This window comes from Zosterops lateralis (genome assembly GCF_965231275.1).
Source record: "Zosterops lateralis genome assembly, chromosome: 2".
NCBI classification, from domain to species: Eukaryota; Metazoa; Chordata; class Aves; order Passeriformes; family Zosteropidae; genus Zosterops; species Zosterops lateralis.
This window is the reverse complement of record NC_139763.1, coordinates 31,767,795-31,793,613: the sequence shown is the minus strand read 5'-3', so window position 1 is coordinate 31,793,613 and position 25,819 is coordinate 31,767,795. Positions and strand designations below refer to the sequence as shown.

Below are 25,819 nucleotides of genomic sequence, written 5' to 3'. Positions count from 1 at the left end.
AGTTAAAACATGAGACACTTCTGTCCCAGAGAACTTCTAGTGTTGCAGTGTAGTTGGAGATCCTGTGTGATATGTGCAGCTAGCATGTTCTTTTAATAATATTTGATCATATTTTCATAGTAAAGTCAATCACAAAAAGCCATGTCTTCCTGCTGATAATTATTCAAAGCCAATCAGAATAAATCTTAATTGTGGGCTGAAGTATGGTACACTGAGCAGGAAGAGTTACTACTTTCAGACTTGGTGTTCAGTAAGAGAGGTTTTTCTTGGTGTATCTCAATGCTACGTCTTAACTCCTGATGGCAAGTAATTTTTCATGGCTGATTATTGAATTGTTTAATTACCAGGTTGAAAATGACAATGAAGAAACCTTATCAAAACAAGATAAAAAAAGAAAAGGAAAGAGTAAAAAAGCCAATCTGGAAAATGACTATGACAGTGAGGAAGTGGAAGATAAAGATAAAAAATCTAAAAAACCTCAGAAACAAAAACAAGACTTGCTTTCTGGCAGTGATGATGATGATCATGAGACACAGGTTAAGAAAAGCAAAGGGAAAACTCAGAAGTCAAATAAAAAACACGATTTGTCAGAAGATGATGAAACTAACATTAAGAAAAGCAAAGAGCGTGGGGGAGGAGTGTCTACAGGCGAGAGTGGTGATGAATCAGATGAGGTTTCCCAGTCTAGAAAAGGACAGAAGAAAAACCAAAAGCCAAAGTCTGCTCCTGCTGCAGAGAGTGGGGATGATGAAGAAGAACCCTCATTCAAAGTAAAAACAGTGGCTCAGAAGAAGGCAGAAAAAAAAGAACGTGAAAGAAAAAAACGTGAAGAAGAAAAAGCCAAATTGAGGAAGCAGAAAGAGAAGGAAGAATTAGAAGGTGGTAAAGAACCAGCAAAGCCAAAGGAATCTCTAAAAAAAGCTGAAGAGAAGGCTTCTCCTGAGGTTACAGCAATCCCTGGAGAGAAAGGAGAGACTGCTGCAGGAACAGAAGGTTTGTAACATGGTTTCTAAAACTGTAATTTAAACACTGTAGTTTTTATAAGGCCAGAGAGGTGCCAGGGAGTGGGGATAGTTTGTTGGTTTACTTTGAATTGTGAGTACTAGAAATTTGGTTGCCTTGTCTGCCTCTCTGTGTTAGCTCACAGGTGGCTGTGTTTTCTGGCCTGCAGTTTGTTCAGGTACGTGGGAAAACAAGCCAGATGGTGAATTCTCATTACAGGGCAGGATTACAATTCTGTATTGCAAGAGTACTTTTTCCCTTTCCTGTTATTCTGATGCTTTGACTTCAGGCCATGACTTAAGAGAGTTTTATTGTTTTCATTATGAAATGTTTATGTAGAAGCCAGTGAAAATATTCCTCATTTGATGTTATTTATCATATTTGAAACATAAATTGTACTTAAAGTATCTTTAAAATTTCTGGGGTCTTTGAAAGTATGCCTCTTCTTTCTGTAGCTGATGACAATGAGGGGGACAAAAAGAAAAAAGACAAGAAGAAAAAGAAAGGTGAGAAAGAAGAAAAAGAGAAAGAGAAGAAGAAGGGTCCCAGTAAAGCTACAGTTAAAGCCATGCAAGAGGCCTTGGCTAAAATGAAAGAGGAGGAGGAAAGGGCAAAAAGAGAAGAGGAAGAACGCATCAGACGACTGGAGGAACTTGAAGCCAAACGCAAAGAAGAGGTACCGTATCTCTCACTCCAGGGATAGAATAAAGGAGAGAGTAACCTAAATTTGTCTGCTGGCTGGTGAATTAATCCTTAAATGTTTCTCCTAAACAGAATATATTTGTGCTGCTTTTGTGTAAAGGATGCTTTAGAGTTTTTTCATGTTTATTTATCTTTTTCTAGGAACGATTAGAGCAAGAGAGGAAAGAAAGAAAGAAACAAAAGGAAAAAGAGAGGAAAGAGCGTTTGAAGAAGGAGGGAAAGCTTTTAACAAAAGCTCAGCGAGAAGCCAGAGCCAGAGCGGAGGCCACTCTTAAACTACTCCAAGCTCAGGGTAAGCAGTGAAATTTAATAATAATTAAAACCAAACAGAGCCAAAAATACCCAACCAAACTTTATATCTGTTATTGCTCTGTGTTTATTTTTTTTTCCTATCTGGAGCTAGGAGGGCAAGTACTGAGTGATTCCATGTAAAGCTGCTCTGTTGTCAAGGAAGGCAGTGTGTGCCTTCCCTTCCCCATTATTTTTTAAGTAGATTTAAGTGCCTGTATTTTTATCTTACACTTTGAATATCCAACTTTTTAATACAGTCTACTTGCAGTTTAAAGATGTTACTTGTGGAACTTAGGAAAAAGCACTTTAAGAGGTGGTGTAGTCTGAAGGCCAGGAAAAGCACATGGGCTGTACTGAAGGTCTTGCAAGACCAGTGATCTGGATCTTGTTGAATTAATTCACATGCTCAGTTAGGCAAGTGCACTGATTTGCTTCAAAAAACAATGGGGGAAGTCCATGGAGAAGATAGGGTTTTCTCTGGGATTTACCAGGAGTATGTAAGAGCTTTCCTGCTTTTCTATGAAATATAGTCTCCATTGGAATGAAGTAAAATTGTCCAATATGTTGTAAGTAGAATGTCCTAAATTGTTCTTGGTAACTGGTTTGTGACTAAAAAAAGAAAGTAATTTGTGAATGCTGAGTGTATTTGTAGAGTTCACTATCTGACACTTTACTGGTTGGTGGGTGTATCCATGTAGGAATCTTTGTAGCTACTAAAATGTTTGGAGCTCTTAAACATACACAAAGGCTATTTTTTCTTGCTTGTTGCTGTAGCTATTAGAATCTTTCTATTTATGTGGCCCCACAACTGGATTTTTGTCAAATCTGCAATATAAATCACTCAGTACCTGAAAAAAAATTCAAATGTGCAGCAGTAATTTAGTTTTTAATTTGTCTTTGCACCAAACTTCTGATTTTGATGGAATCCCTTCATATATTACAGCACCCACTTCCTGGTGAGGCAAAGATGAAGCTGGTGAATTGAACCTGGCATTATTTTAATACCTAAACCCATCAGTATTGTAAAATTTTAAAAAAACTTTACAACAAACCAAAATCCAAACAAAACAAATCAAAAAACCACAAACCTCCCCACAACAGAGCAAAAGGGAAAACATTATCTGCTGAACAACCTTAAGCATTTAAGAAGAGTTCTGCCTGTGAACTACTCCAAATTGTCTGAAACTAGGGCCATTGGCAGAGAGGTTTTAAGTGAATTTTTGCATAGCAGACCTTAAATTGTTAATCCTGACATATGTGTTCATGATGTTTTATGCAGGTTTGTGATAACTTCAAACCTGCAGTCGTAGAATCCAATTGGTTTTGTTTCTTTTTTGTTTCGTTGCCATCTTCTTCCTCCAGTTACCTGACTTCTTTCTGAGAACAGTCAGGAGTATCTGAAGAGCTACACTCAGGTTTTCTAGCTTTTGAATTCAGACTTTTAAAAAAGATAAAATATGCATTGAACCTACTTTCTACTCTTTCTTCCTCCATCTTGCAATTGTGGAAAACATGTTCTTGTTTAAACTGAAGTTTGTGTTTATTAATTACCTGGATTTTCTTTTTAACAAGTTTTTGGTTTGTTTTGCAGGTGTTGAAGTGCCATCCAAAGACTCTGTGCCAAAGAAGAGGCCAATATATGAAGACAAAAAGAGAAAGAAGCAGCAGCAGCCAGAAAATAAAGAAGGTGTAGTTTGCATATAGAGATACCTAATTGATCAGTCACATTTCTGGAAGTATTTCTCAGCTGATCTTAAGCTAATTACATTTCAGGATTTAGATTTTCTAAATGTTGGAGATGTATAGGGTGTAAAGGCCTTTTACAAATGCAATGTTGGATGCTTTGTGTGCATATGTAGGTCGAATACAAAGTAGTTTAAGTAATAATGATTTATAATTAGATCTGAGTTTGTCCCAGGACATTGATCCTAGTTTTAGTACTTTTAAATTGGAGACAGTTTGTTCATTTGTTTTCTTGTATATACAACTAATTTTCAGCTCCTGGGTGCAAGTTGTTCAGAGCAGTTCAAAGAGCTTGCATTTTTGAAACCTTAGAATTTATTGCACTAGTTAGGTGTAGGTTGAACATGTCAGTTTTTTAATTTTGTGGTTTGTTGCTTTCCTCTAGGGGGATTACTGTGGCTTTTCTCAAAGACTGACCTTTAGTTTAAAAATTTCAGATGTATTTCTTACTTAGCTTTTTTTTCTTTTCTCTTTTTTTTTTTTTAATTTGACATTGGTTGTGTGACTGCTTATCATTTATGGAGTGTGTGTAAAGAATTGAAAATGATGCTTATCCAAATTGTATCAGTAATTTTTTTCTTTTTTTTTTACTTTTCATTTTTAATGGAACGGTAGGGGAAGTTCATTAGTATTACTTCATTTTCTCTTCTCTTTTAAAGAAAGCGAGGAGTTTTTAATGTCACGCACCGACTTATAAACCTATTCAACTGCTTAGAAAGCCAAATGTTTTCCAAATAAGCTGGAGTGGAACTGTATGTGTGATTCAGTCAATTTGCACTTTGAAAGTATCCAGCGACCAACTTCCTGTCTTGCAATTTCAGAAAGTGTGGAGGTAACTTCCCCAGCTGAAGATGCTGTAGAACTGGAAACACCAGTGAAAGAAGAGGCTCCTCTTCCTGTAGACCCAGGTTGGTGGTAATGCTAATAAGTTTCAAACACTTAAGCTTGTGTGTCAGTGCTGCATGATAGTTATCATACCCTGCTGGATTGGGCTGAATGGCCTTCCTGTCTTGAGATAGTTGCCATTTCCTCCCCCCCCGCCTTTCTTTAGAGGAGAACTGATGACATTTTATGGCATAAAGCTTCAAAATGAGTGTGTAAAGAAAGGTCCCTTATTCTGGGTGAGCTCCAGTGTTCAGTTGGCTTGGTGAGTTATCTCAAATGCGCACATTCAGTGTCTTATTCGCTCCCTTGACTTTTCAATTGTTTTTACAAGTCTGTTTTGTCAACAGTTAGGTGGAGGTAGGGAGGAATATGCTGCTTCTAGAATTGATAGTGCAATATGCAGTGATTGTTTTCTTCATTCCAGATGTTTTGCTTTCACAAGTGCTGAATGCAGAGGATATGTGCTAGCTTGTAAAACTGAGTTATCAGGAAGTTTGCTGATCAGATTGTTGCCTTCATCTTTGCCTCCACACAGGACTTGCTTTGTCAAAATCACATTGTACTGGACTTCTTCCTCAGCAAGGAGACTGTTTCAATTTTTACCCTTAAGTCAGACAAATACTGACAAAATGTGCAGCTTCTGCAAACAAAGCTGATTGTGTCCTGTGCTTCTAGCTTGACCTATCTCATGATTGAGATTCCATTGCCTTAAGAGAAGGGCTCACTGGCAGAACGCTGGTTCCTAGCTAATATTCTAGCAGTGTGGAACTAAGTCTTCATTTCAGAGAGCTAAAATTTATGACACATGTGCTGCAGCAAATATATATTGTATAATGCCTGTTTTGGAGAGGGTTGTACTTATGAATTTTTCCATTTGTCTCTTACTAAGAGCTGCAGTATTTTCATAAACCTTACTGAATTCCTGCTGAATGAATGTTTAATGCTTCTGGAATCCATGGTATAATTATGTTAAGGCTCCTGGTGTCCTTTTTATAGACAATTTGTATATTTTCACGAGTTAAAATCCTACCGTAACTTTTATTCTTGTTTCTCTACTACTTTGTTACACATGGTGACTGTTAATTGGGCAGCTCCTTGCAAGGATTGTGGTTGTGCTGCAGGTTTGTGGGTCAGGCATTATGCAGGCATTGGCATGATACGGACACAGGAACTAGATGAGTAGGTTTTCTGTGTCTTCCACAAAAGTTTGTCTGGGCAAATCACTACATGCTTTTTTGTGGAGAGAATTGGAGATTATTTTTAAGTATGCAGCATCTTGCTTTTATGGAACATGGAGCTAATTCAGTAGAATTATGGTAGCAGCAAACTTGTAAGTTGCAGTTGTCAGTATATTAAAAGAAGGGGCATCTAAACATGTTATATGTTGCTGGACTGACTTTTTTAACTTCAGTGTTGGGTTTCTTGGTTTCAGAAGAAAAGGAGGAAGAAGATGAAACAGAAGATGCAGGTCTGGATGACTGGGAAGCTATGGTTAGTGATGAAGATGGAGAGAAAGGTGGGCATGTAAATACTAAATGTATGTTTTTTCTGGGTAAGGGGCTTTGGGCTAAGTTTTCTGTTTCTGTAGAAAACAATATTTTACTTTGATTTTTACTCTGCTCTGATAGATAAATTGTGAGGTAAGTATGATGATAAATACATACAAGAAAAGCAAAGCTTTTCTCAAAAGAAGAGCTTTCAGAAGCCACACAGCTACTGCTTAACCCTCTGGAAATACTCTTATGTGCAGTTAGCATCTAAAATAAATGGGTTGTAATTTTTTTGTCCTTTTTTATGGGAGCAAAAATCCTCTTCTCTAATATGTGCTTAAACCATCTCTGTGAGTTTAGGGAAACCTTTTACCTGCTATTGTATTTCTCTAGTAATTGTTTCAAAGCTGTAGTATTTTTATTTCATGAATCTGGCATCATCTAGGAGAGCACTCGTGAAAGAAGTTTTGAAAGAAGTGGGGGAATAAGATGGTGTGAAGGTTAAGTGTGCATGTGTTATAGTAAGTTCTCTTCTACAGGGAGAGGCTGAAAAAATTGGAATAGTTCAGCCTGTAATAGAGAATGCTTTGGGATGACCTAATTGCAGCCTTCCAGTACCTGAAGGGAGCCTACAGGAAAGATGGAGATAAACTATTTACAAGAGCGTGGAGTAACAGGACAAGGGGAAGTTGATTCAAACTAAGAGTAGGTTTAGATATTAGGAAGAGCTGCTTTACTGTGGGGGTGGTGAGACACTGGAACAGGTTGCCCAGAGAAGCTGTGGATCCCCATTCCTGGAAGTGTTCAAGGCCAGGTTGGGTGGGGCTTTGAGCAACCTGCTCTAGTGGAAGGTGTCCCTGCCCTTGGCAAGGGAGCTGTAACTAGATGGTCTTTGAAGTCCCATTCAGCCAAAACCATTCTGCCCTTCTGTGATATGCTTCTTTGAGAGGCAGGTTTGGAAGAAAGGAAAGAATTTCCAGAATGTATGTATTCCTGTGCAGGTATGCCAAAGGCCATATTTTGTCTGTACTTAACAGCAATGTCTATGGTCATCTTAGGGCTGTGCAGCTGTGCAGGGATAACTTCTCAGATATTTTCTTCCAGTGGTGGGTAAAAGTGTATTTCTGTGAGCTGTCCTGAACAGCAGTTGGTTACTGGACTTAGTGCTCCCATGATGTCTTCATTGTTTCTTAAGCTTAAAGACTATTTATTCATCAAGTACTTTTTACTTGCCTATACTTCTGACACCTGTGCTTTCAAGTGTAATACCTGATATCCAGTTACATACAGCAGAGTGGATTTCATTCCAGCACAGGTGTGTTCCTCCGGTGCTTTTGAGTTCTAAGGGCTGCTCGCCTTCTTGAGTGTTTTAGTCTGGCACCACTGTCCTGGAGAGGACATAGCACTTCTTACTGCTTGCATTTGAAGGCTCTGCCAATGGCATCCAGAAAAAGCCTTCCTGGGAATTAGATTTAGTGTATTACTAAGCTGGACTAAGATGGACTGTGAGTGTAGTGAGGAAATGTAACTGATCTCTAAGGGCAGTGAGCCTGCCAGTGGTGTTGTAAGGAGGAGAATGCATGGTTTTAAAATGATCATCAGCTTGCCTCCTAAAAATTTACAGGTGATTATAAACAAGAATCTTTAAGGAAAGAAAGAACATTACTTTCTAATAATTCCTTTTGTTTGTTTATTGAAGAATTTCTGTGGAAAATATTAATCTTCTCTGAACCATTTAAAAAAACCTGAAGATGAAAGTTGGGGTTTTTTTTAATGGACATGAAAGAGACCATTTGTTCTGATTATGTCTATTCCTGATCAGTAGTGTACAGAATCCATATAGTAATGATTTGGAGTATTTTGGCTTTATTAAAAAGGTGTTGGTGCGTTATCTCTTTATGAAGTGCACATGACTTTAAAGAATGTCTGAATGTTTGCAAATAATATTAAATGTAAGTGTGCTGATAGTATTGTTCTTCATCCCACCCCAAACTTGCTTTGCTTCTGGATTTGAAACACAAGCCAGAAATTCAGCATGTGAATTTATTTTTTTTTACATTGGAAGTTGAAAAATTATCTTGACAAGCTCTTATTGTAGAACCTACTCTCAGTCCTCATTCTTCTCTAGTAGTCTCTTGCTTTTTTTGGGCCATCTTCCCCAGAAGTGTGAACTTAATAGAGAATTTTTACTTCTTTTTTAACAGAGAGCAAACCTGTCCATATTGAAGTCAAAGAACAAAATGAAGTGGATGAAGAGGAGGAGGAGGAAGATGAAGAGGAGGAAGAGGAAGAAGAGAGTGAAGAATCTGAAGATAGTGAAGGCAGTGAAGATGAAGATGAAAAGACTTCAGATGAGAGAGAGGCAGACTCCCAAGCTATTGGAAAACAATCTATGGAAAAAAAGCCTAGCAAGGAAATCAGCTCTGATTCTGAGTATGACTCTGACGATGACCGCACTAAGGAGGAGCGTGCTTATGACAAAGCTAAACGGAGGATTGAGGTATTAAGATACACTTGGATTCTTGTGTTGTGTAACAAACAGATTCGTTTTCAGTTAATTTTGCCAAATTTGTCAGAATGGTGGTTGTGTCAGGGCTAATATTTAAGGAGGTTCAGAAACTGTGTTAATTAAGAAAAAAACCCACTTGGTTTTGTCTGACGACCAAATATTTGCTTTTAGGTAACTTGACCACAAAGACGGCAACTTCAGTGTTGTTCCCCTTCACCTCTATATCCTTCCTGGAAAAAAAGGCTTTTATTCTTTACAGATAGATATTTTCAGGTTTTAAAAAATGTGTCCAAACTGTTCAGTGCTTTCATGGCTGCTAATGTTCTTGGTTTCCTCACCCAAGGTGCTTGTTCAGAATGCACCATCAGCAAATCTATTGTTAGTGGATATAACAACTTAGCCTAGTAGACTGTAACAAGAACCAACCAAACAAAAATGGAACTGTTAGTCAAAATTTTTTGATTTACCAAAAGAGGAATGACAGCCTTGAATTGCCTTGAAAATATAAGTCCCACAGCTAACTGTGTTTGTATGTATGTAATCAAGTCAAAAGGTGAGCTGTGATGTTTTGGTTTATACTCACCAATTTTTATGTGTCTTTTACACAGAAGCGACGAGCCGAAAACAGCAAAAACATGAACACTGAAAAGCTCAGAGCACCAGTTATTTGTGTCCTGGGGCATGTAGACACAGGCAAGACCAAAATTTTAGATAAGGTAAGGTGTGGAGTGTGAAAGCACTGCCTGTGCCTCTTGTTTATGCGTTTATTTTTTTGATTGAAGACAGAAAGAATTAGACTGTACTTAGACATAACTTCAGTTTCTCATATATGAGTATTTCTGGTCTTTTTTTTGTCTTTAGCTCCGCCACACTCACGTGCAAGACAGTGAAGCTGGTGGTATCACTCAGCAGATTGGTGCAACTAATGTTCCTCTTGAAGCTATTAATGAACAAACCAAGATGGTGAAAAATGTAAGTTACAACACTTCAACAACTGCATCTTAAAAAATATGAAATGTAGACTAATAAAGGCCTTGTGAGGTTTCCTGATGTGGGCAGATGTACTTTCCCCACTCTCTAATTTTGGGCTAGATCGTTTTTTAATTCCTATCATTCCCCCAGCAAAGGGGAGGCTGTCTCATTTTTCATACATTTGATTTCAGTTAATGTGTTGCTGTTTCTTGAGAAAAATATGCAAGTACTGTTTACTCTGTTCTGGGCAGTGCACATATATACACAGACTGCTTACTTGTCAGTATTTTGATTGTAAATTGAGGCTCTTGAATCCTCTTGAGTATATTTTCTGTTAAAAACACCCTTTGCTGTATGTGCTGAAATTTGACCAATTCCTGGGTGATGAATTTTACCATGTTACAGAAATAGTAACTGTTCTGTATAATTTGTTTTGGGTACTATATCCTATTTTGCTTGCAGAAGCAGCTGGCTGAAAAGCCTTGGTGTAGTCATGGCTTTTTCCAAGATTTTACTCAACTTAGTGAACACATAAACTTAGGGGAAAGGAGAAAATCATCAAGACAAGGATGGTACAGCTCACTACCCTGAAAAGTTGTTTTTTTTTTCTGTAGGCTGCCATGTTTTACAAATCTGAGCTTAGCTGGTGGCCATTTGATACCTGGAGGAATGTGCTGCATCATTTTTTTTTTAATGTTGAAATACTCTTGACTGATTTTGTTTGTAGAGGGTGCTGGCCTTAAAATAAGTATCTGGATTTTTGAAGTGCAGACTGTCAGTAATGTTGTCAGCTCTTATTTTGTTCTTTTTTTTCTACTTGTGTAATCTCTACAAAATGGCTAATATTTTGAAATGTTAGTTTGACAGAGAGAACATAAAAATTCCAGGCATGCTGATAATCGACACTCCAGGACACGAGTCTTTCAGGTAATGTTTTCTCACAATGCTGTACTTCTCAGAACTGATGGCAAAAGCATCTGGAGGTATTTTTAGCAAAGTGTGAGGTGTCTGCTTAAATCATTGTTTTAGTTCTCACTTAAATGAAAGTCCAACAAAACCAACTTAAAGTAGAGGAATTAAGTGGATTTGCTTCATTTGCAGGTGCTTTTTATATCTGGTTAATTGCTGGCCTTTTATAGCTGATTAATTTTCTATCTTCGTGCCAATAGAGCCATGAATATCTGAAAAAGCATGTAAATAAATAGTTAGTGTAAGAGGAAAGATGGAAGCAGAAAGCTAGCTGGAGGAAAAGAGGTGAGGATTTCAGGTGACTCTGCTATGAAAAATTAAAACTTCTGTCCTAGTCTCTTATTCATAGTGTCTCAGTTAAGGTAACTGAGTTTGTAAGACCGGAAGTTACTAATTACACAAGGCATCTGAGTCTTAGCAGAGATCAAATGCATTCTAGGAACACCAGTGGCATGCAGGCAAGCCACTAAATCAGCTTTTAAAGGTAAAACATGACTGAACTCACTGAGGTGAGATCTTGGGTGAAATGTCGAAACAGAAGGATTAAGACTTGGATGTGACATTTTTCAGTAAAAGCCTTTGTAAGCATTGAAATGCTGTGTGGTGGGGCACTTGGTAATGTTCAGGTACATTGGCATGGTACCTCTTACAGCTCTCCCTCTTCTAGCCAGGTTCTGTTTGGTAACAAAGATATGATAGTCTCTTTACATTGTGTCCTATCAAATTGTGATAGTGTTTATGCAGTATATAAAAAAAGTCTTGTTCAGATTTTATATTCCTGCATTTCACTTTAACTGTCTCAATTGTTGCTCAGAAAATGATCAGAACATATCTTAAATTGTAAAAATATATAATAATATGAAAACTTTTGGGAGAATAGTAGTTTCTTAGTTTTGTTTACACATTCTTTAATTTTTTTATTAAATGAAAGTTACGAAGTATCATTTGAATGGTTTACATTTTTCAGAGGAAATAATTGACAAGCTTTAACTTTTTGTTTGTTTGTCAGTGTAAGTTTGACATTGTACCTGGTGTTTTTATAAAGGTTCTGTTGCTAAGTGACTGAGTTTTTTTTGTTGTTTTTGTTTTGTCTTTTAATGTCACAGCAATCTGAGAAATAGAGGAAGCTCACTTTGTGATATTGCTATACTTGTAGTTGACATCATGCACGGTTTGGAACCACAGACAATTGAATCAATAAATCTGTTGAAATCAAAGAAATGCCCCTTTATAGTAGCTCTCAACAAGGTAGGATAGATTTTTCTCCTAATAGTGTATTTCTCCACTCTAATAGTGCATTTGGCATTTGATAATTGTCTGTTTTCTTCCTTGAACTGGAATTGTTTTGTGTAAAATCTGAAGGGGTGGCCCTTGGGTGCTTTCTTGTTGCATTTTTTTGTCTCCTTGATGCCACAATGGCTCTACAGGAGCTTTGCAGAACAACCAGTTTTTTGAGCCCTGACTGGTAAATTTTGTTGCCTTATTTAACTTCTGTGTATCATGCACACTTCTGGAAGTTGTACTTCAATTGTGGTTTTTTTTTTTTTCCTCTTATGCCTGCTTATATAGATTTGTGTGCATTTTCTGATAAAATTCCAACATAAGCTTCACATTGATAAGTCATACTTTATTTTAGCCACTAATACTGGTCAATTTGGCTTGAAGACAAGCTGACTTTAGGCCATGGAGCAGTAATGTTGATCACTGGTGGGAAGTGTTCTGGGCTTTGCAATATTAGATGGAAAATTAGCCAGTTATTTTCAGCCCTGTTTTTAGAAATCCTGTGCATGAGAAATTATGCTGCCTGTTTGTGATGATTCTATGAATTATATTTATATATATTTATATATACATATATGGAAATTACTCATGTCCAATGACTTTGGAAGCCATCTGACATTCTGACAGAATAGCTGTCAGAAGGCTATTCGTGTGCAGTGTAAAAATTGCAATATTCTTCAAAAAATGAAAGGAGCATTAAGATTGAAGGTGGTTGAAACTGAGGAGGCCATTATCTCATTTCCAAAACCAGCTACTTTTTGAAAGAATGCAAACAACCTCTTTGATGGAGAGGTGTCCAGGCCTTATGGCAGAGTAGTAGAGAGTTCTCTCTTGGTCGGACCTAAAGACCCGACTGTCATTTGTTGCCATTGAAGGCCTACAGTGAGCCTGAAATTAAATAGCTAAGAGCTCTTGCATTTTAAGTTATAGTTGTATTATTTCACCAGGTTATAATCCATTTGCTTAAGATGTAGTTTTGATTTGTACAGCAAGTAGATTTTTGGGCTAAGTCTGTCCTGCTTTGGCAGCTATCCTGGGGAAGTGTTTCTGAACTACAGTTGTGTCTTTTGAACACCCCAGTCTGGTCCCTTCTCTGTAGCAGCATGGGAAAGGGCCCATATTTACCTGAAAGTTTTAAAAGATCTTAGTAAAACTAAGATATTTTTATCAGGAAAAACCACAAACACTTCCATGGTTTTGAGGGGTTTTTTTGTGTGTATGTGAATCTATAAACAAGTCTCTTCTGAATGTTTTATTTTAACCTTGGTGTAATTTATGCATATAAACTTTTTTCATATGAAAAATACTACTATAGCTTGAATTTTTAAAATCTGAAGTAATTCTGATATCCTGTAATACTGTCTGACATAAACAGAGCTAAATATAGCAGCTAAATCAAATAAAAATGCTTTAATTTGATTACTGGAGCAGATAGATGGATAGCTAAGTTGGTTGATAAAGTATTTCTCACTGATGGTGTGGCATAAGCATAAAGACACCCTTTAGTAAGCTGCATAAGATGACATACTGCTGTATTTTCAAGATTGATAGGTTATATGACTGGAAAAAAAGTCCAGATACAGATGTAGCTGTCACCTTAAAGAAGCAGAAAAAAAATACCAAAGATGAATTTGAAGAACGTGCAAAAGCTATCATAGTGGAATTTGCAAAACAGGTAGGTTGGAATATTCAAGGTTCTTTGCTTAAAAGTGATAGTAAAGGGGGGTAGATGAGTGGTGTGATTTGTTTTGGGTTAGTGGGTGGTTTTTGTTTTGTTTTGTTTTTTCTCCTTTCCTCAAAACAACTTGGAATATCAAGAAAACGGTTGCATCTCTTCTGACACATTTATGTTAACCTCTCATAAACCAAACTTTGTTGGTTTTAGATTTTGCATAATTTTAACTGCTCCATCTTTACTGCTGGTTTGGAGAAAAATAGCTAAGTGCTGTGCCTGGTCAATAGAGTCATAAATAGCAAATGAAGTTTTCTGTCACTATTCTTTCTCTTTGGGAATAGCCTGGGAGAATTCCATCTGTCTCTTTCTCTTGGATGCTGGCAGGGTATGAATCACATCAGTTCTGGGAACTTCCTCTGTTGGTGGCATACAGTGCTGACTAGAGGCTAGATGGGGCAATTAGCTTTGTAGAATTATCCCACGCTGCTTCCAAGTGTGGATTGAGGCTTCGTATTCTATAGCATGCTGTCAGTAACAGCGTTGGCTTTTTAAATTGGGATTTTAAAAATGCAGTGGTATTTGCCTGGGGTTGAATGTTACTGTCAATACTGATGTGTGTATGTGCTTTTCCCTGTGTAACTGTTAATCCTGATTCCAGGGCTTGAACGCCGCCTTGTTTTATGAGAATAAGGATCCCCGCACTTTTGTTTCTCTTGTACCTACCTCTGCTCACACAGGGGATGGCATGGGCAGTCTGATAGCTCTTCTAGTTGAGCTCACACAAACCATGCTGACCAAGAGACTGGCTGAGTGTCAGGAGCTGAGAGCTCAAGTCATGGAGGTAATACAGCAACTCTTTCTTGAAATTCATACAGAAATTTCTCCCTTCCCTGCACCCTTCGTTCTGGTAAAAAAAAAGTTTGAAGTGCTTGAATAGGAAGTAACTTTTTTCCCCTTTCATTCAGGTTAAAGCACTGCCAGGCATGGGCACTACCATAGATGTTATTCTGATTAATGGACGTCTGAGAGAAGGAGACACCATTATTGTTCCTGGGGTAGAAGGTCCTATTGTAACTCAGATTAGAGGTCTGCTGCTGCCTCCTCCTATGAAGGAGCTACGAGTTAAGGTATGGCAGCTGGTTACTCTACTGACATTTAGAGCAGGAAAAAAATAAATCAAGCTTTATAAAAAGAGAATGTAGTGCAATGTGGTTATATTCATCCTATCTAAAGGGGGCTTCAAGGGGAATGCAGGGGACATCTGGCGTCTTCTGTGAAAATGTACTTTATATGTTCATGTTGGGATGTGTGTTGCCTCAGCAGTGGCAAAGAGAATGATCAAGGAATTACCTTGCAGTGGGGATTAGGATGTGTATCCTTTAATAAGGGATTCAAGTGTGTGGCTACATGCAAGAGGGAGATCTCCATCTTAAATGGAAACTGGAGTGTACTGGTACAGTGACTTCTGAGTTGAAGTTATAATATTAGTAGAAGTGGTTTTTCAGTAACAAAAATCATGTGCACTTACATTTGAGAAAAGTGAACATATGAGTTTCTAGGGCTGGTTGGTGAGTGGCAGTGACCAGGGCTTCTGTAGAATCTGCAGCCTCTTGGCCTTTTCAAAGAATTGTTGTAGGTTTTGCTGCCCTAGTCTTATTAGCCTAAGGAGAGGCCCTGAATTTGAGATCTCCCTGTATGGCTTTCCATGAAATGAGGAGGAGACACAATCAAAAGTCTATAAATAAATTAATATATATTACAATTAATACATGCAATTCAAAGATGATGAAAAGAGCTGCTTTGATGTTTCCTCTTTAAAAGGGAAGGAATAAATGTCTGCACAGACCTTTTTTTAAGGCAAAGAAAACCATATAGATAACCTAGGTGAATGTAATAGGACAGGCCTTTCAGATTTGGGAACCTTGAGCTGCAGAAGTGGACCTAGAGTAGCTGTTAGGCTTTTCTGCGGAAGGCAGCGAGGATGCATTTTGCTTCAGCTTGTTCATGTGGAATTGTCATCCTTGAAATAAGACCCAAATTTTTGGGGTGGACGGCTAAAGGATAGAGGTTGCAGGAACAAAGTGCTTATTGAGGAAGGAAGCTACCTTGCAGCTTTAAGAAAAGGATGGGAGATCTAAATTAAAGAAAATAAGAAACAAATCAGGAAATCCTTCCAATATCAATTTAAAGATCTTCAGAAATAACTGGTTTTGTTATGTCTTAGAGACATGTCCTGAGTGTGAGATCTTTTGAGGTTCCCCTGGATAGAGAGAGAATGTGGGAAATTGAGTGTGGAATTATGCACATGAGAAGGCTGGATGGCCTCCAGTGGGAGAGTGAGACAGCACTTCCTGCACAGAGGCTTGGGCTGTGTGTCAGCAAAGATTCAGTGTTTTTGTTAGGCTGTTGGCATCTTCCCATCACTTGCCTATGGGACTGAATTTGTGGGGTTTTATTAGTGAGTAGCTGCCTATTGCTGCTTGCTCTTTTCAAGTATATGTTCCTTTTTGGTGCCCTTCTCTGCTTTTAGAAGATTTCCCCATACCCTGCCCACCTCAGCAGGGGTGCAGGGGCCATCTGAAGGGAGAGGTGCAGGGGGACTGAAATGTGCAAATACAGAGCAGAGACAATCACTGATGGGAGCTGCTGCACTTCCCTGGTCCCTGCCGTGTTCTTCAGCTGCTCAGCAGTGCACTGTGCTGCTGTGCACCAGTACTGAACTCTTTGCTAGCGTGTATATTCTCTTTTTCAGAACCAGTATGAAAAGCACAAAGAGGTTGTTGCTGCTCAAGGTGTGAAGATTCTTGGGAAAGATTTGGAAAAAACCTTGGCTGGTTTGCCATTGCTGGTAGCTCATAAAGAGGATGAAGTCCCAGTCCTCAAGGTGAGGTGGCTGATGTTCAAGTACAACACACTGAGGGTGTGGGTACTTGAGCTCTCTAGTGATGAAATTCAAATGCTGAGAGCTCAGTTTCCAAATAATTGGGTTTTTTGGTTGTTTTAAATACTGTTCCAGTAACATATTTTAGCCTTGTGCCCACGTGAAGCTTTGGTGGTATGATGTTTTTAGTATCTTGACCATTAATTTTTTCCCTGATATTTTGCTGGGGTGTTTCTGCTGCTAGAATAAGGTTTGGAAACAAGCATTGTGGCATCGTTTGACTCTATTAATTTCTGATTTGGTATTTGTAGTAACTCTCCTAATTGCAAAGCTAATTTAAGACTTTTGCAATAAATTTCTTGTGACTTACACATTAAAAAATGGTAGAGGAAAGTATGTAGTTATCCTAAACCCAAAACTACTCTGTGTTCTCCAAAGGCAGGAAGTTAGTTTAGAAAGGAAATTCACACATTGCTAATTTACTTTTAAATTTACATAGTCTTCCTTTAGTCTTCTGTCTACTTATTTATGCCTTTGAAGGGAGGTTAAACTTTTGGGATGTCCAAACACAGAGCTTGTTGCTGGGTCCATATGAATATTTACTTAATGTGTTACTGGTAGATACACCACGACTAAACCCATTCATCTGCCAGGGGACTCAAGTGTTTGAGGTTAGGAGGCATGGGCTCTGAAAAAATGTGTTGTTTTGACTTCTTGAAAAGCAACAAATTTGCTTTGCTGCTCTTACATCCTGTTTTGTACCCAGGCCTAAAGAGTGTTCAGGATCCTTTTCAGCTCATGGTTTTAGGTGTCAGCTTTTGTCACTGGTCCTCAGGCAGCCAAAGGCATTGCCACACAATGTGGGCCATGGGTTTGCTCAGCCTTGCCAGCAGAAACTTGCAGTGCTGGAGAAAGTGATGTGTAGTCTGCAGAGAAATTACCAGCTCTGAAGGTGGGCATCTGCTCAGTTTTACATGATCATCTTCCTGAAAAATCCTCAGCTCTAGTTCAGCTCAGGCTTTTCTAATGCCAGGAACAGTCAGTGTCTCATGGGCTGGCTATGATTTATACTGCAGCTCTGTCACTTGGGACCTATCACCATGGCTGTCTCATGTTTTCAGCAGCTCATGAACAGGAAGATTTTGTACCCTGAGGCATAAATAGCAAGAGAACTAAAACTTGCTTTTTTTCTCTCCTGTTTTGTTGTTTTTTTGTTTCTTTTTTTCTTAAAGGATGAACTAATACATGAACTGAAGCAAACACTGAATGCAATCAAATTAGAAGAGAAAGGTGTTTATGTCCAGGCTTCTACTTTAGGCTCTTTAGAGGCATTACTTGAATTTCTTAAAACGTCAGAAGTGCCAGTAAGTACTACAGTGCTTTATCTGATGCCGTTGATTATGTGTTTAGTCAGTAAAAGTTTCCTTTTGACTCAAAAAGATTAATGACTTGATTTTTGTGTCTTTCTTCACCAGTATTCAGGAATTAATATAGGTCCTGTCCATAAAAAAGATGTGATGAAGGCATCGGTTATGTTGGAGCACGACCCACAGTAAGTCCCTTTGCCGCAGTGCGGAGCCGCGGGCCGGCCTGGCCGGAGCTCGGGGTGTGAACTGTGGGTCTCGCTGTTCCTCAGGTTCGCCGTCATCCTGGCCTTCGACGTGAGGATCGAACGGGACGCGCAGGAGATGGCTGACAGCTTAGGGGTTCGCATTTTTAGTGCTGAAATCATTTATCACTTATTTGATGCCTTCACAAAATACAGACAAGACTACAAAAAACAGAAACAAGAGGAATTCAAGTAAGTACGAGCAGTTGTATTCTGGATGCTTCCCTAATAAGTGTCTGTGTTATTTTAGTATAAATGAAGCTGTATTTAACTACTTGTTCCCTTATTACTTAGCATGTAGTTCTGATGGAAAGGGAGGAGAGGAGGAAGATGGTAGGACAATTGATAGTTTGCAAGAATTCAGTGCTTCAGTCTAATTGTTTAGATCTGGATTAGGCCTAGTAGGGTGAAAGCTGTGCAGCAGATGCAAGATTCAGCTAGAACTGTTGTGTAATATGGAGTGTCTTTATTAAGGTTTGCTTTCTATACTTGGCTTCTCTTCCTAGATTATGACAGGTGCGTTAGTCTTGCGGAGTTGAAAAAAAAAAAACAAACTAAAAGGATTTGGATTCTGTTGTTTCATATTCATGTGATTCCAGTGTGGAGGGCTGAATTCTGACTGCAGTAGCATGAATATGTACTGACTTAAGGATTTATAGGGACCCAAAATTAAGTTTTGGAATCATGTGTCATTGGGTGGTCTTCAGTAGAATAAGTACAGTCAAAATAAATGAAAATGTATTTCATTCCATATTGATTCCCAAGTTTTTTAGCTCAGCTTTTATATGTATTTGTTTACTTGGCAAAAAAACCTTGAAATTCTGGAGTTCAGGCAGCAATATTTCTATTCCTGTGTTCTTGTGAGGCTGTAATTACACTGTAAAATTACTACTCCTTTGGTCTTGGTCTAAGTTGAGTGCTCAAGCCTGTCAAATTAAAATCCATGCCAGGCATGCATGGTTATTGCTCCCTGTAGTTCTTGAAGATCAGGTATGGACTAGAATTAGCAACAATGGAAAAGAGTTTTTTTTCCTGTTTGATTCTTCTCCAAGTAACACTCCTAGAATGAATGAATGAATGCCCAAGAAGTGTGGGAGAAGGCAGAACTGTAAATGTTACATCCACTCTTACACTGTATCTTTTCTTGTCATCTTGCAGGCACATAGCAGTGTTTCCATGCAAGTTGAAAATACTCCCTCAGTTCATTTTCAACTCTCGTGACCCAATAGTGATGGGCGTTGTGGTGGAGGCCGGCCAGGTGAAGCAGGGGACTCCCATGTGTGTTCCTAGCAAAAATGTAAGTAAGGGCCTCTTCCCACTGCATGTTTGATCCAGCTGGTAGTTCCTGGGATGATGGACCGTGGAGTGCTTGCATGCCTTTCCTCAGTGCACAGATTGCTGGTAGGAGATGAGGGTCAGACTTGCAGATCAAGTCTTTCTTCTGGTGCTCAAATACCTCACTGCTCTCTGCCAGAAGAGTTGAGCCCTGGAGTGCCCTGAGTTGGGCACAGAAAGTGTGGCTGGAGGGCACCTGCCAGTTCTGTGCTGTGGTATTGAGTAACAGGCAAAATTGTCATACCTGGTAGCTAAAAAAAGGGGAGAACCAACTCTTGACATTTTAAGGGATAACAGTTGATATGCCAGATGAGCTGTGGGAGGCTGGTGTTCCTGCCCTTTCCAGGATGGAGCACGTGCTGTGCTGTACGTTTTGCTTGCCTGTGCTGAGGCAGCAGCTCTGCCAGTGCTGCACTTCCTGCAGCAAGTCTGTGCCTACAAACAGGAGTTTAGTGAAGGATGTGCTCCACAGAACTTTGGTGGATGTGTTACAGCTGCTTCATTGTATTACAGTTTGTTGAAATTGGAATAGTTACAAGTATTGAAATAAATCACAAACCAGTGGATGTTGCAAAGAAAGGCCAAGAAGTGTGTGTTAAAATAGAACCTATTCCTGGGGAATCACCTAAAATGTATGGACGACATTTTGAAGCAACAGACATCCTCGTCAGCAAGGTAAGAGCAATCTGCATTTGTGGAGAGGGCTTAGGACAGAGTGGCAGCTTGCTTGAAGTGGAAATGCAGCATGAGGCCTCAAAAACAGGGGAGAAGCCTTGTGTCACAGACTGACCTTCACTTGGGAGGGTGCTTGTGTGGCATTGTGCAGGTGAGGTCTCTAGTGGTGCCCCTGCAGAGGCCCAAAGGAAGGAGGTGCTGTGGCTGCAAAGACGTTGCAGCTCAGAGCACCTGAGAGGGCAAAATGCCACACTCACTATTTGCCAGCTGGTTGTACACAGAGCTCAGCAGTTCCCCAGGGCCCCACAGCCTCTGCTTTGAATTGCACAATAAATAGCAATCCTCAATTGCTCTGACTGTGGGGCACTGGGCTTGAAGGAGGAGATGATCCCTTGCTCCATCTTTTGCTGTTGGAAGTAAAGTCATAGCTCTCCACTTTCCCAAATGCTTTAGTCCCCATGTCACAGGACACCTCCTGCCACACACGTGCCAGGGGTGTGTGCCCACAAACTGAAGGGCAAGTAGGGCCTGGGATAGGGGCAGGGTGGGGTTGGTGGTCCTGAAGGCTCTGGTGGAAGCAAGAGACTTCTCCAGTTCTCGCCTTACTGTGTAAGGTGTGGGATGGTCTGCCCAGCTGCAGCCCCTCTACAGCAGATAAGGGACACCGTGTGAGGAGAAATTAAGGGAAACGAATAGGATGGTCATAGAGCTGATCAGCAAACAGGAGCTTAGAATGAGTTTAGCTGGTGTGCAGACTGCCCTTTCTTCAGAATAACTGTTTGCAACGTGCTGAAAGCTGCCTTTAATTCTGTGTTTCTGATGGTTTGTCTCGTGTGTTACAGATCAGCCGTCAGTCCATCGATGCTCTGAAGGACTGGTTCAGGGATGAGATGCAGAAGTCTGACTGGCAGCTTATAGTAGAACTGAAGAAAGTGTTTGAAATCATCTAGATAACTTACAGCAATGGGGAGGCAGGAATAAATGCACTCTTCCTGTTCTAAAAAAGTTACCAACAAAGTCCTATATTGAAGACAGTGTTGGATATATGGTTGGGAGGAAAATATGTGGATAAAATGTTTTCCATGAGAAACCAAGAAATTTACACTGGTTTGACAGTGGTCAATTTACATGTTCCCATGGTTCCAATGTGCCTGTTCACCTCTCCTACTACCCTTCCTAATACTGGCTGCTGTTTTAAAGTTTGCCCTTCCCTCTCTTACACTTTCCTTCCACCCTTTTTCCCTCCTCCTCTCCTAAATAAAATAAATTGAATTTTTATTACAGAACTAAAGCTCTTTCACTTTTATACTGATGAGAGCAGTACTGCAGTATTTGATTAACCAAGCTTCTGCAGACTTTGTGATTCTTGGGACATTTTTTGATGTAAGAAATACTTCTTTATTTATGCATACCTCTTTCCATGACTTTCTTTTCCAACATTCTTCTGCTTTGTGCCTATAGAGGTTTTTTTTAAATAGAAAATTAGGCAATTGGATATCTCTGTATTTGCTTTGTGTGGAACAATGTTGTAAAGCATAGCTGCCCACCTTTTACTGCTTGTACAGTTCATGGAAGTCAACCTGTAATCATTATAATGCAGAGCCACAAATAAAGGAGATGGACATCGCAGCCCATTTGTTTTACAGTTTGCTTCAGTAATCAAAGTTTCACTTCATGGGCTGTGGCAAATTGGAAAGGCCAGGCAGGGGCTCTCTTGCCTCCCTTGGCAAAAATGGTGGAGGCTGTTCCAGCAAAGGTGTTTCCTCCTCTGAACGCACCTGCTGTGTGTTCAAGTGCTGATGTCAGCGTTCCTGAGGCACAGGAGGGGCAGGTCAGGTGTTAAACACGGCACAACTCCTGGAGGAGGTCAGAGCCTGGCATCTCTTCTGCTGCTGCTGCTCAGGGGTGTGAGCGCCTGCAAACAGCTGCCACCCCAGAGCTGTGACTTTGGATGCTGCACCACAGCTGTGGAGTCACCTGCCAGCGTGGGACTGGAGCAGCTCCAGCCTGGATGTTTGTGATGACCAGGAGTCAGTCTGTAATCCCTGCCCCCCTTCCCTGGGATGACAGCTTCATGTGTTCTTACTGAGGCTGTCTCTGGTAACTCACAGCTCATGCTGATGGGAGCAAAACAGTGTTCAAAAGCACAAGCTGAAACAAACTCGAGGATTGTTTATGCAGCTGAGATTTTTAGCATTTAAGATACTTAAAAGAGTTTAACATGCAAGATGCATTTTGATCAGATTTCTTCTGTCACTTGGATTACTTTTTTTTGTTGGAAAAATCTGAATGTTATGATTGAGACTATGTGGACTCCATTACAAAGGAACATTTAATAACTCACCTCCTTTGCAAATGGAATTTAATTTTCTGGAATTTTTTTTGTTAGACTTTAAACTTGCCATGGAAAAGGACCTTTTCACTATGGTGTGTGGTGCAACTTCCCATTCATGGGTGAACGGAATGATCAGAGGGAGGAGGCTGCATTTAATTGTTAAAATTTTCTTTTGCAAACTATGCAATCATGAAAACTACACTAATAAAAAGTTCTTAAGAACACAGATGTCAAAGAGTGTGGTCAATGTATTCTTCATTGTTTCCTCAACTGTATAAGGGTGTCCTTGTTCCACTGGCCCCCATGCCCGGGGCCTGCCTGCCCACAGTTTTCAATAAATAAATTTCTCTGTCTCCAGCCTCTACTTTTACCAGCCTGTCCCTGAGGATGGTACAGATGAACCAAAAAGCCTTACCGAAGTCAAGGGAAGTGACATCTCCTGCCCTTCCCTCATCTATCACCTGGCTGTGGAGGTTGGTCATAAGCTAAAGGTAAACCACTGCTGTAAGCTGTGCTGCAGCCAGGCATGTGACCCCACAGCTTTCTCTGCCTCTCCCTACAGCAGTTCCTGCCCTGTGCTAGGCAAGGCTCTTCCATTTAAGCCAGTGGTGCAAATACTGCTCCAGGGTTAGCTCCAGCTTGCTCTCAGTTCTATGCCCAGCATTATGTGGGATACTTCTCACTTCCCCATCATTTCTTCAGAAGAGACTTTTCTTACCAACTTGTTTTTTTGTCAAGTGTTCTTCATTGTCTCCAGGTTTTGTACAGCCTTGTTCAATGTATTGGGCTAAGAACAACGCTGTGAGGCAGGTGCAGACCTGCCCAAAACATGAACTGCAGGGATGCAAGCACACTCCCCAAGCAGGGACACAGCACTGGGATGGTTTATTTTGTCTCTGATATTCCTTACAACCTGTTTTGTTTTGCTGCATGAAGGAAATGCATGCCACAGGCTGGGGAGAACAGTGTGTTTTACACGTGGCTCTATCTTGAGTAGGAGCAATGCAGAGGACGGATGCAGGCGTGACCAGTGCTCTGTGTTGGCTACTCCCCCCTCCTTTAGACTGCTCCAGCAGCACGTGAGAGGTGACAGCCTGTGTGCCTCAGGAGTGCCTGGGCCACCCTGGCTTGAATCTCTGAAGGATGAAACTAAAAATGAACTAATATTCCTCCCTCAGTTTAAAATCTGTAATAAAAAAAGCAGGCTCCTCTGTGTGTTGAACTGTGCTACTTTGTGAACTTTGTAGAACTTTGTGAAATGAATCAAAGCTGCACCTTTAGTAAAAGGGGTTCACAATATTCAAACTGAAGCATCACAAAATAGAATCAGTACAAAAATATACATACAGTTCTTTATTAAACAACTGTAAACACTTCACTGTAAAAATCCATAAAACTTTATAAACAAACATTTTGTAAATAGATTCTATACTACAATAAAAGAATTTTAACACAATTATTTACATGCAATACTGACAAATTTGGCACTTTCTGAAAAGAAATGTACAAAACACTTTGTTGTTTAAAAAGAAATTTGAAATTATAAAAACTCAGGGCATTACTATCATGCACTTTGCAAATACCTCACAAGCACTTATGGCACAGCTAGCAGAGAGCTCCAGGCTCTCATCAAGCTCTTTACTACAAGTTCAGATAACTTTTAATGTGCTTCCGTAAGTTTGTTGTAAAACTACCTGAACATTGTCAAGAATGAAGTCAAATGCCATATTCCAAACTGATTCCACAGATGACTGCATTAACCTAAAGGGGAAAAGGAAGAAGAGACTGAAAATTACCATTACAGAACCGGTCCGTTTTTACAATCACTTTTGGTTTTCACACTGGAAAACAAGATCTCAACAGTTCCCTGTGAATGGACTTTGATACAATCTTGGTAAAGCCCTCTCTTTCTACTTAAACACCCCAAGCCTTACTTAATGGCACAAATTAAGTAACGGTGTGGTGTGAGCAGTGTCACAGCAGTTTATGAATTCACAGGCTCACACATCTGACAGTGTGTGAGCCAGTGAATTAAGTGGTGGGTGACCTTCCACCAAGTGTGTACTGAAGACCAGCAATGGCAAGCCTCTGAATCCTGATCGTTACTTCCTCATCCCAAGAGAGAATTGCTGTTTCTCTACTTCCAACAAATGCCAAGTGCAATCAACACATTTAAGTAATAGTGTTTGGGGCACTATATTATTTTTTATGTATTCACTTTTTATTTTTTATATTTATTGCTAAAACAAAATCCACAGAGAACTGTGAGTTCCCTCTATGATGTGAGTTACTCTTATAATCAGCATCTACAAGAAGTGAATGAAGGAACTGCCCAAGGAAAAGAAAGCAGCTCTGCACTCTCACTCTCCCTTCTAGATCCTGTATTGCAGCAGAGCAGAGGGTTCCTACTCAGAGCTCTGGAGGGTGTAACATCAGTATCACACGAGTAAGTGTGAACCCTTTGGAGAGACACAGTGACATCGGTGCAGATCCAGCACACAGGGTCCAGGAATGGGACATTCTGACAATTCTGAGGAATTTTATAAAGAACTTACTATAAAGATTTCATAAAACAGTGTGTATTTTGCATTTCCAAGGCCTAAAGATATACCACAGTAAAAAAGCCCAGTGAACTTTCTACACCTCTGTAGTCTTTTTGGTATTGATTCATTTTGTGGAACATATTTTGCAGATCTAAAACCTAGAAAGCTGAGCCCCACGGTTAAGCTTCAGGTAGTAAGTCCTAAATGGATTAAAACCTCATAAACTCATGGGAAGAGTATTAGGAGCACAATAACAAAGAAACAGGAATGGATTTAAAGGCTGGAGGGTGAGACAGGGTGTGGACAGAGCAAGAGAATGAAATCAGGTCTAAGATGCCAGGAAAAAATTAACAAAAAACAGGACGAAGAAAAGGGACAATGCTGATGAAAACTACAATCTTTGCCTAGAAATTGTTGCCCAGAGAAGCTGTGGATTCCCCATCCCTGGAAGTGTTCAAGGCCAGGCTGGATGGAACTCTGAACAATCTGCTCCAGGGGCAGGTGTCCTTGCTCATGGCAGGGGTGTTGGCCCTGGGTGATCTTTAGGGTCCCTTTCAACCCAAACCATTCTGTGATTCTATGAAATACTACTAAATCTTAATTTTTCAGAAATTAGCTATTTTAACGCTCCAACTACTTCCCTCAAGCCCAGTTTTTAAGCTTAAAAACACTCATCAGTGGCATGTCTAATGGGTTAATGGGCTCACAATGCAGCATCTAGTGTATAAGTTCTAACAAAAATAGTCTAAAGTTCATCAATACAAGAAATTAAGTTACCTTTTCATGTACTTAACAACCAGATCCAACTTTTCCAAGTCTTTTTCTTCTATTAGATCAGTACAGTATTTCACAACCTGTAGAATATCTTCTTCCATAGGATCTGTAATAAAAAAAAATTTAAAAATTAGTTCTTTTCTCTAAG

General features: G+C 39.6%; 2 protein-coding genes across 6 annotated transcripts in view; one reads left to right on the top strand and one right to left on the bottom strand.

Moving 5' to 3' along the window:
- EIF5B (eukaryotic translation initiation factor 5B) overlaps window positions 1–22,568 on the top strand; it is a 35,932-nt gene extending 13,364 nt beyond the window's left edge. Inside the window, exons 5-25 of one of the 2 annotated variants that reach the window (XM_083884795.1) lie at window positions 348–993; window positions 1,458–1,678; window positions 1,846–1,996; window positions 3,587–3,682; window positions 4,560–4,646; window positions 6,056–6,139; window positions 8,318–8,613; window positions 9,231–9,338; window positions 9,484–9,594; window positions 10,454–10,521; window positions 11,670–11,811; window positions 13,388–13,519; window positions 14,178–14,360; window positions 14,485–14,646; window positions 16,272–16,403; window positions 17,633–17,764; window positions 17,876–17,952; window positions 18,037–18,201; window positions 19,168–19,306; window positions 19,858–20,019; window positions 20,862–22,568. In XM_083884795.1, coding sequence (XP_083740921.1) covers window positions 348–993; window positions 1,458–1,678; window positions 1,846–1,996; window positions 3,587–3,682; window positions 4,560–4,646; window positions 6,056–6,139; window positions 8,318–8,613; window positions 9,231–9,338; window positions 9,484–9,594; window positions 10,454–10,521; window positions 11,670–11,811; window positions 13,388–13,519; window positions 14,178–14,360; window positions 14,485–14,646; window positions 16,272–16,403; window positions 17,633–17,764; window positions 17,876–17,952; window positions 18,037–18,201; window positions 19,168–19,306; window positions 19,858–20,019; window positions 20,862–20,969 — 3,402 coding nt within the window. In that variant the 3' untranslated portion in view covers window positions 20,970–22,568. The remainder of the gene's footprint in view (window positions 1–347; window positions 994–1,457; window positions 1,679–1,845; window positions 1,997–3,586; window positions 3,683–4,559; window positions 4,647–6,055; window positions 6,140–8,317; window positions 8,614–9,230; window positions 9,339–9,483; window positions 9,595–10,453; window positions 10,522–11,669; window positions 11,812–13,387; window positions 13,520–14,177; window positions 14,361–14,484; window positions 14,647–16,271; window positions 16,404–17,632; window positions 17,765–17,875; window positions 17,953–18,036; window positions 18,202–19,167; window positions 19,307–19,857; window positions 20,020–20,861) is intronic. The other variant, XM_083884794.1, reaches the window with a different exon arrangement.
- A 1,120-nt stretch (window positions 22,569–23,688) lies between these two features.
- The window catches only part of REV1 (REV1 DNA directed polymerase), a 55,692-nt gene continuing 53,561 nt past the window's right edge, over window positions 23,689–25,819 (bottom strand). For all 4 annotated transcript variants that reach the window (XM_083885205.1, XM_083885204.1, XM_083885207.1 and 1 more), the window contains 2 exons: window positions 25,675–25,777; window positions 23,689–24,115 (listed from right to left, as the gene is read on the bottom strand). In XM_083885205.1, the coding sequence (XP_083741331.1) occupies window positions 24,004–24,115; window positions 25,675–25,777 (215 nt within the window). In that variant the 3' untranslated portion in view covers window positions 23,689–24,003. The remainder of the gene's footprint in view (window positions 24,116–25,674; window positions 25,778–25,819) is intronic.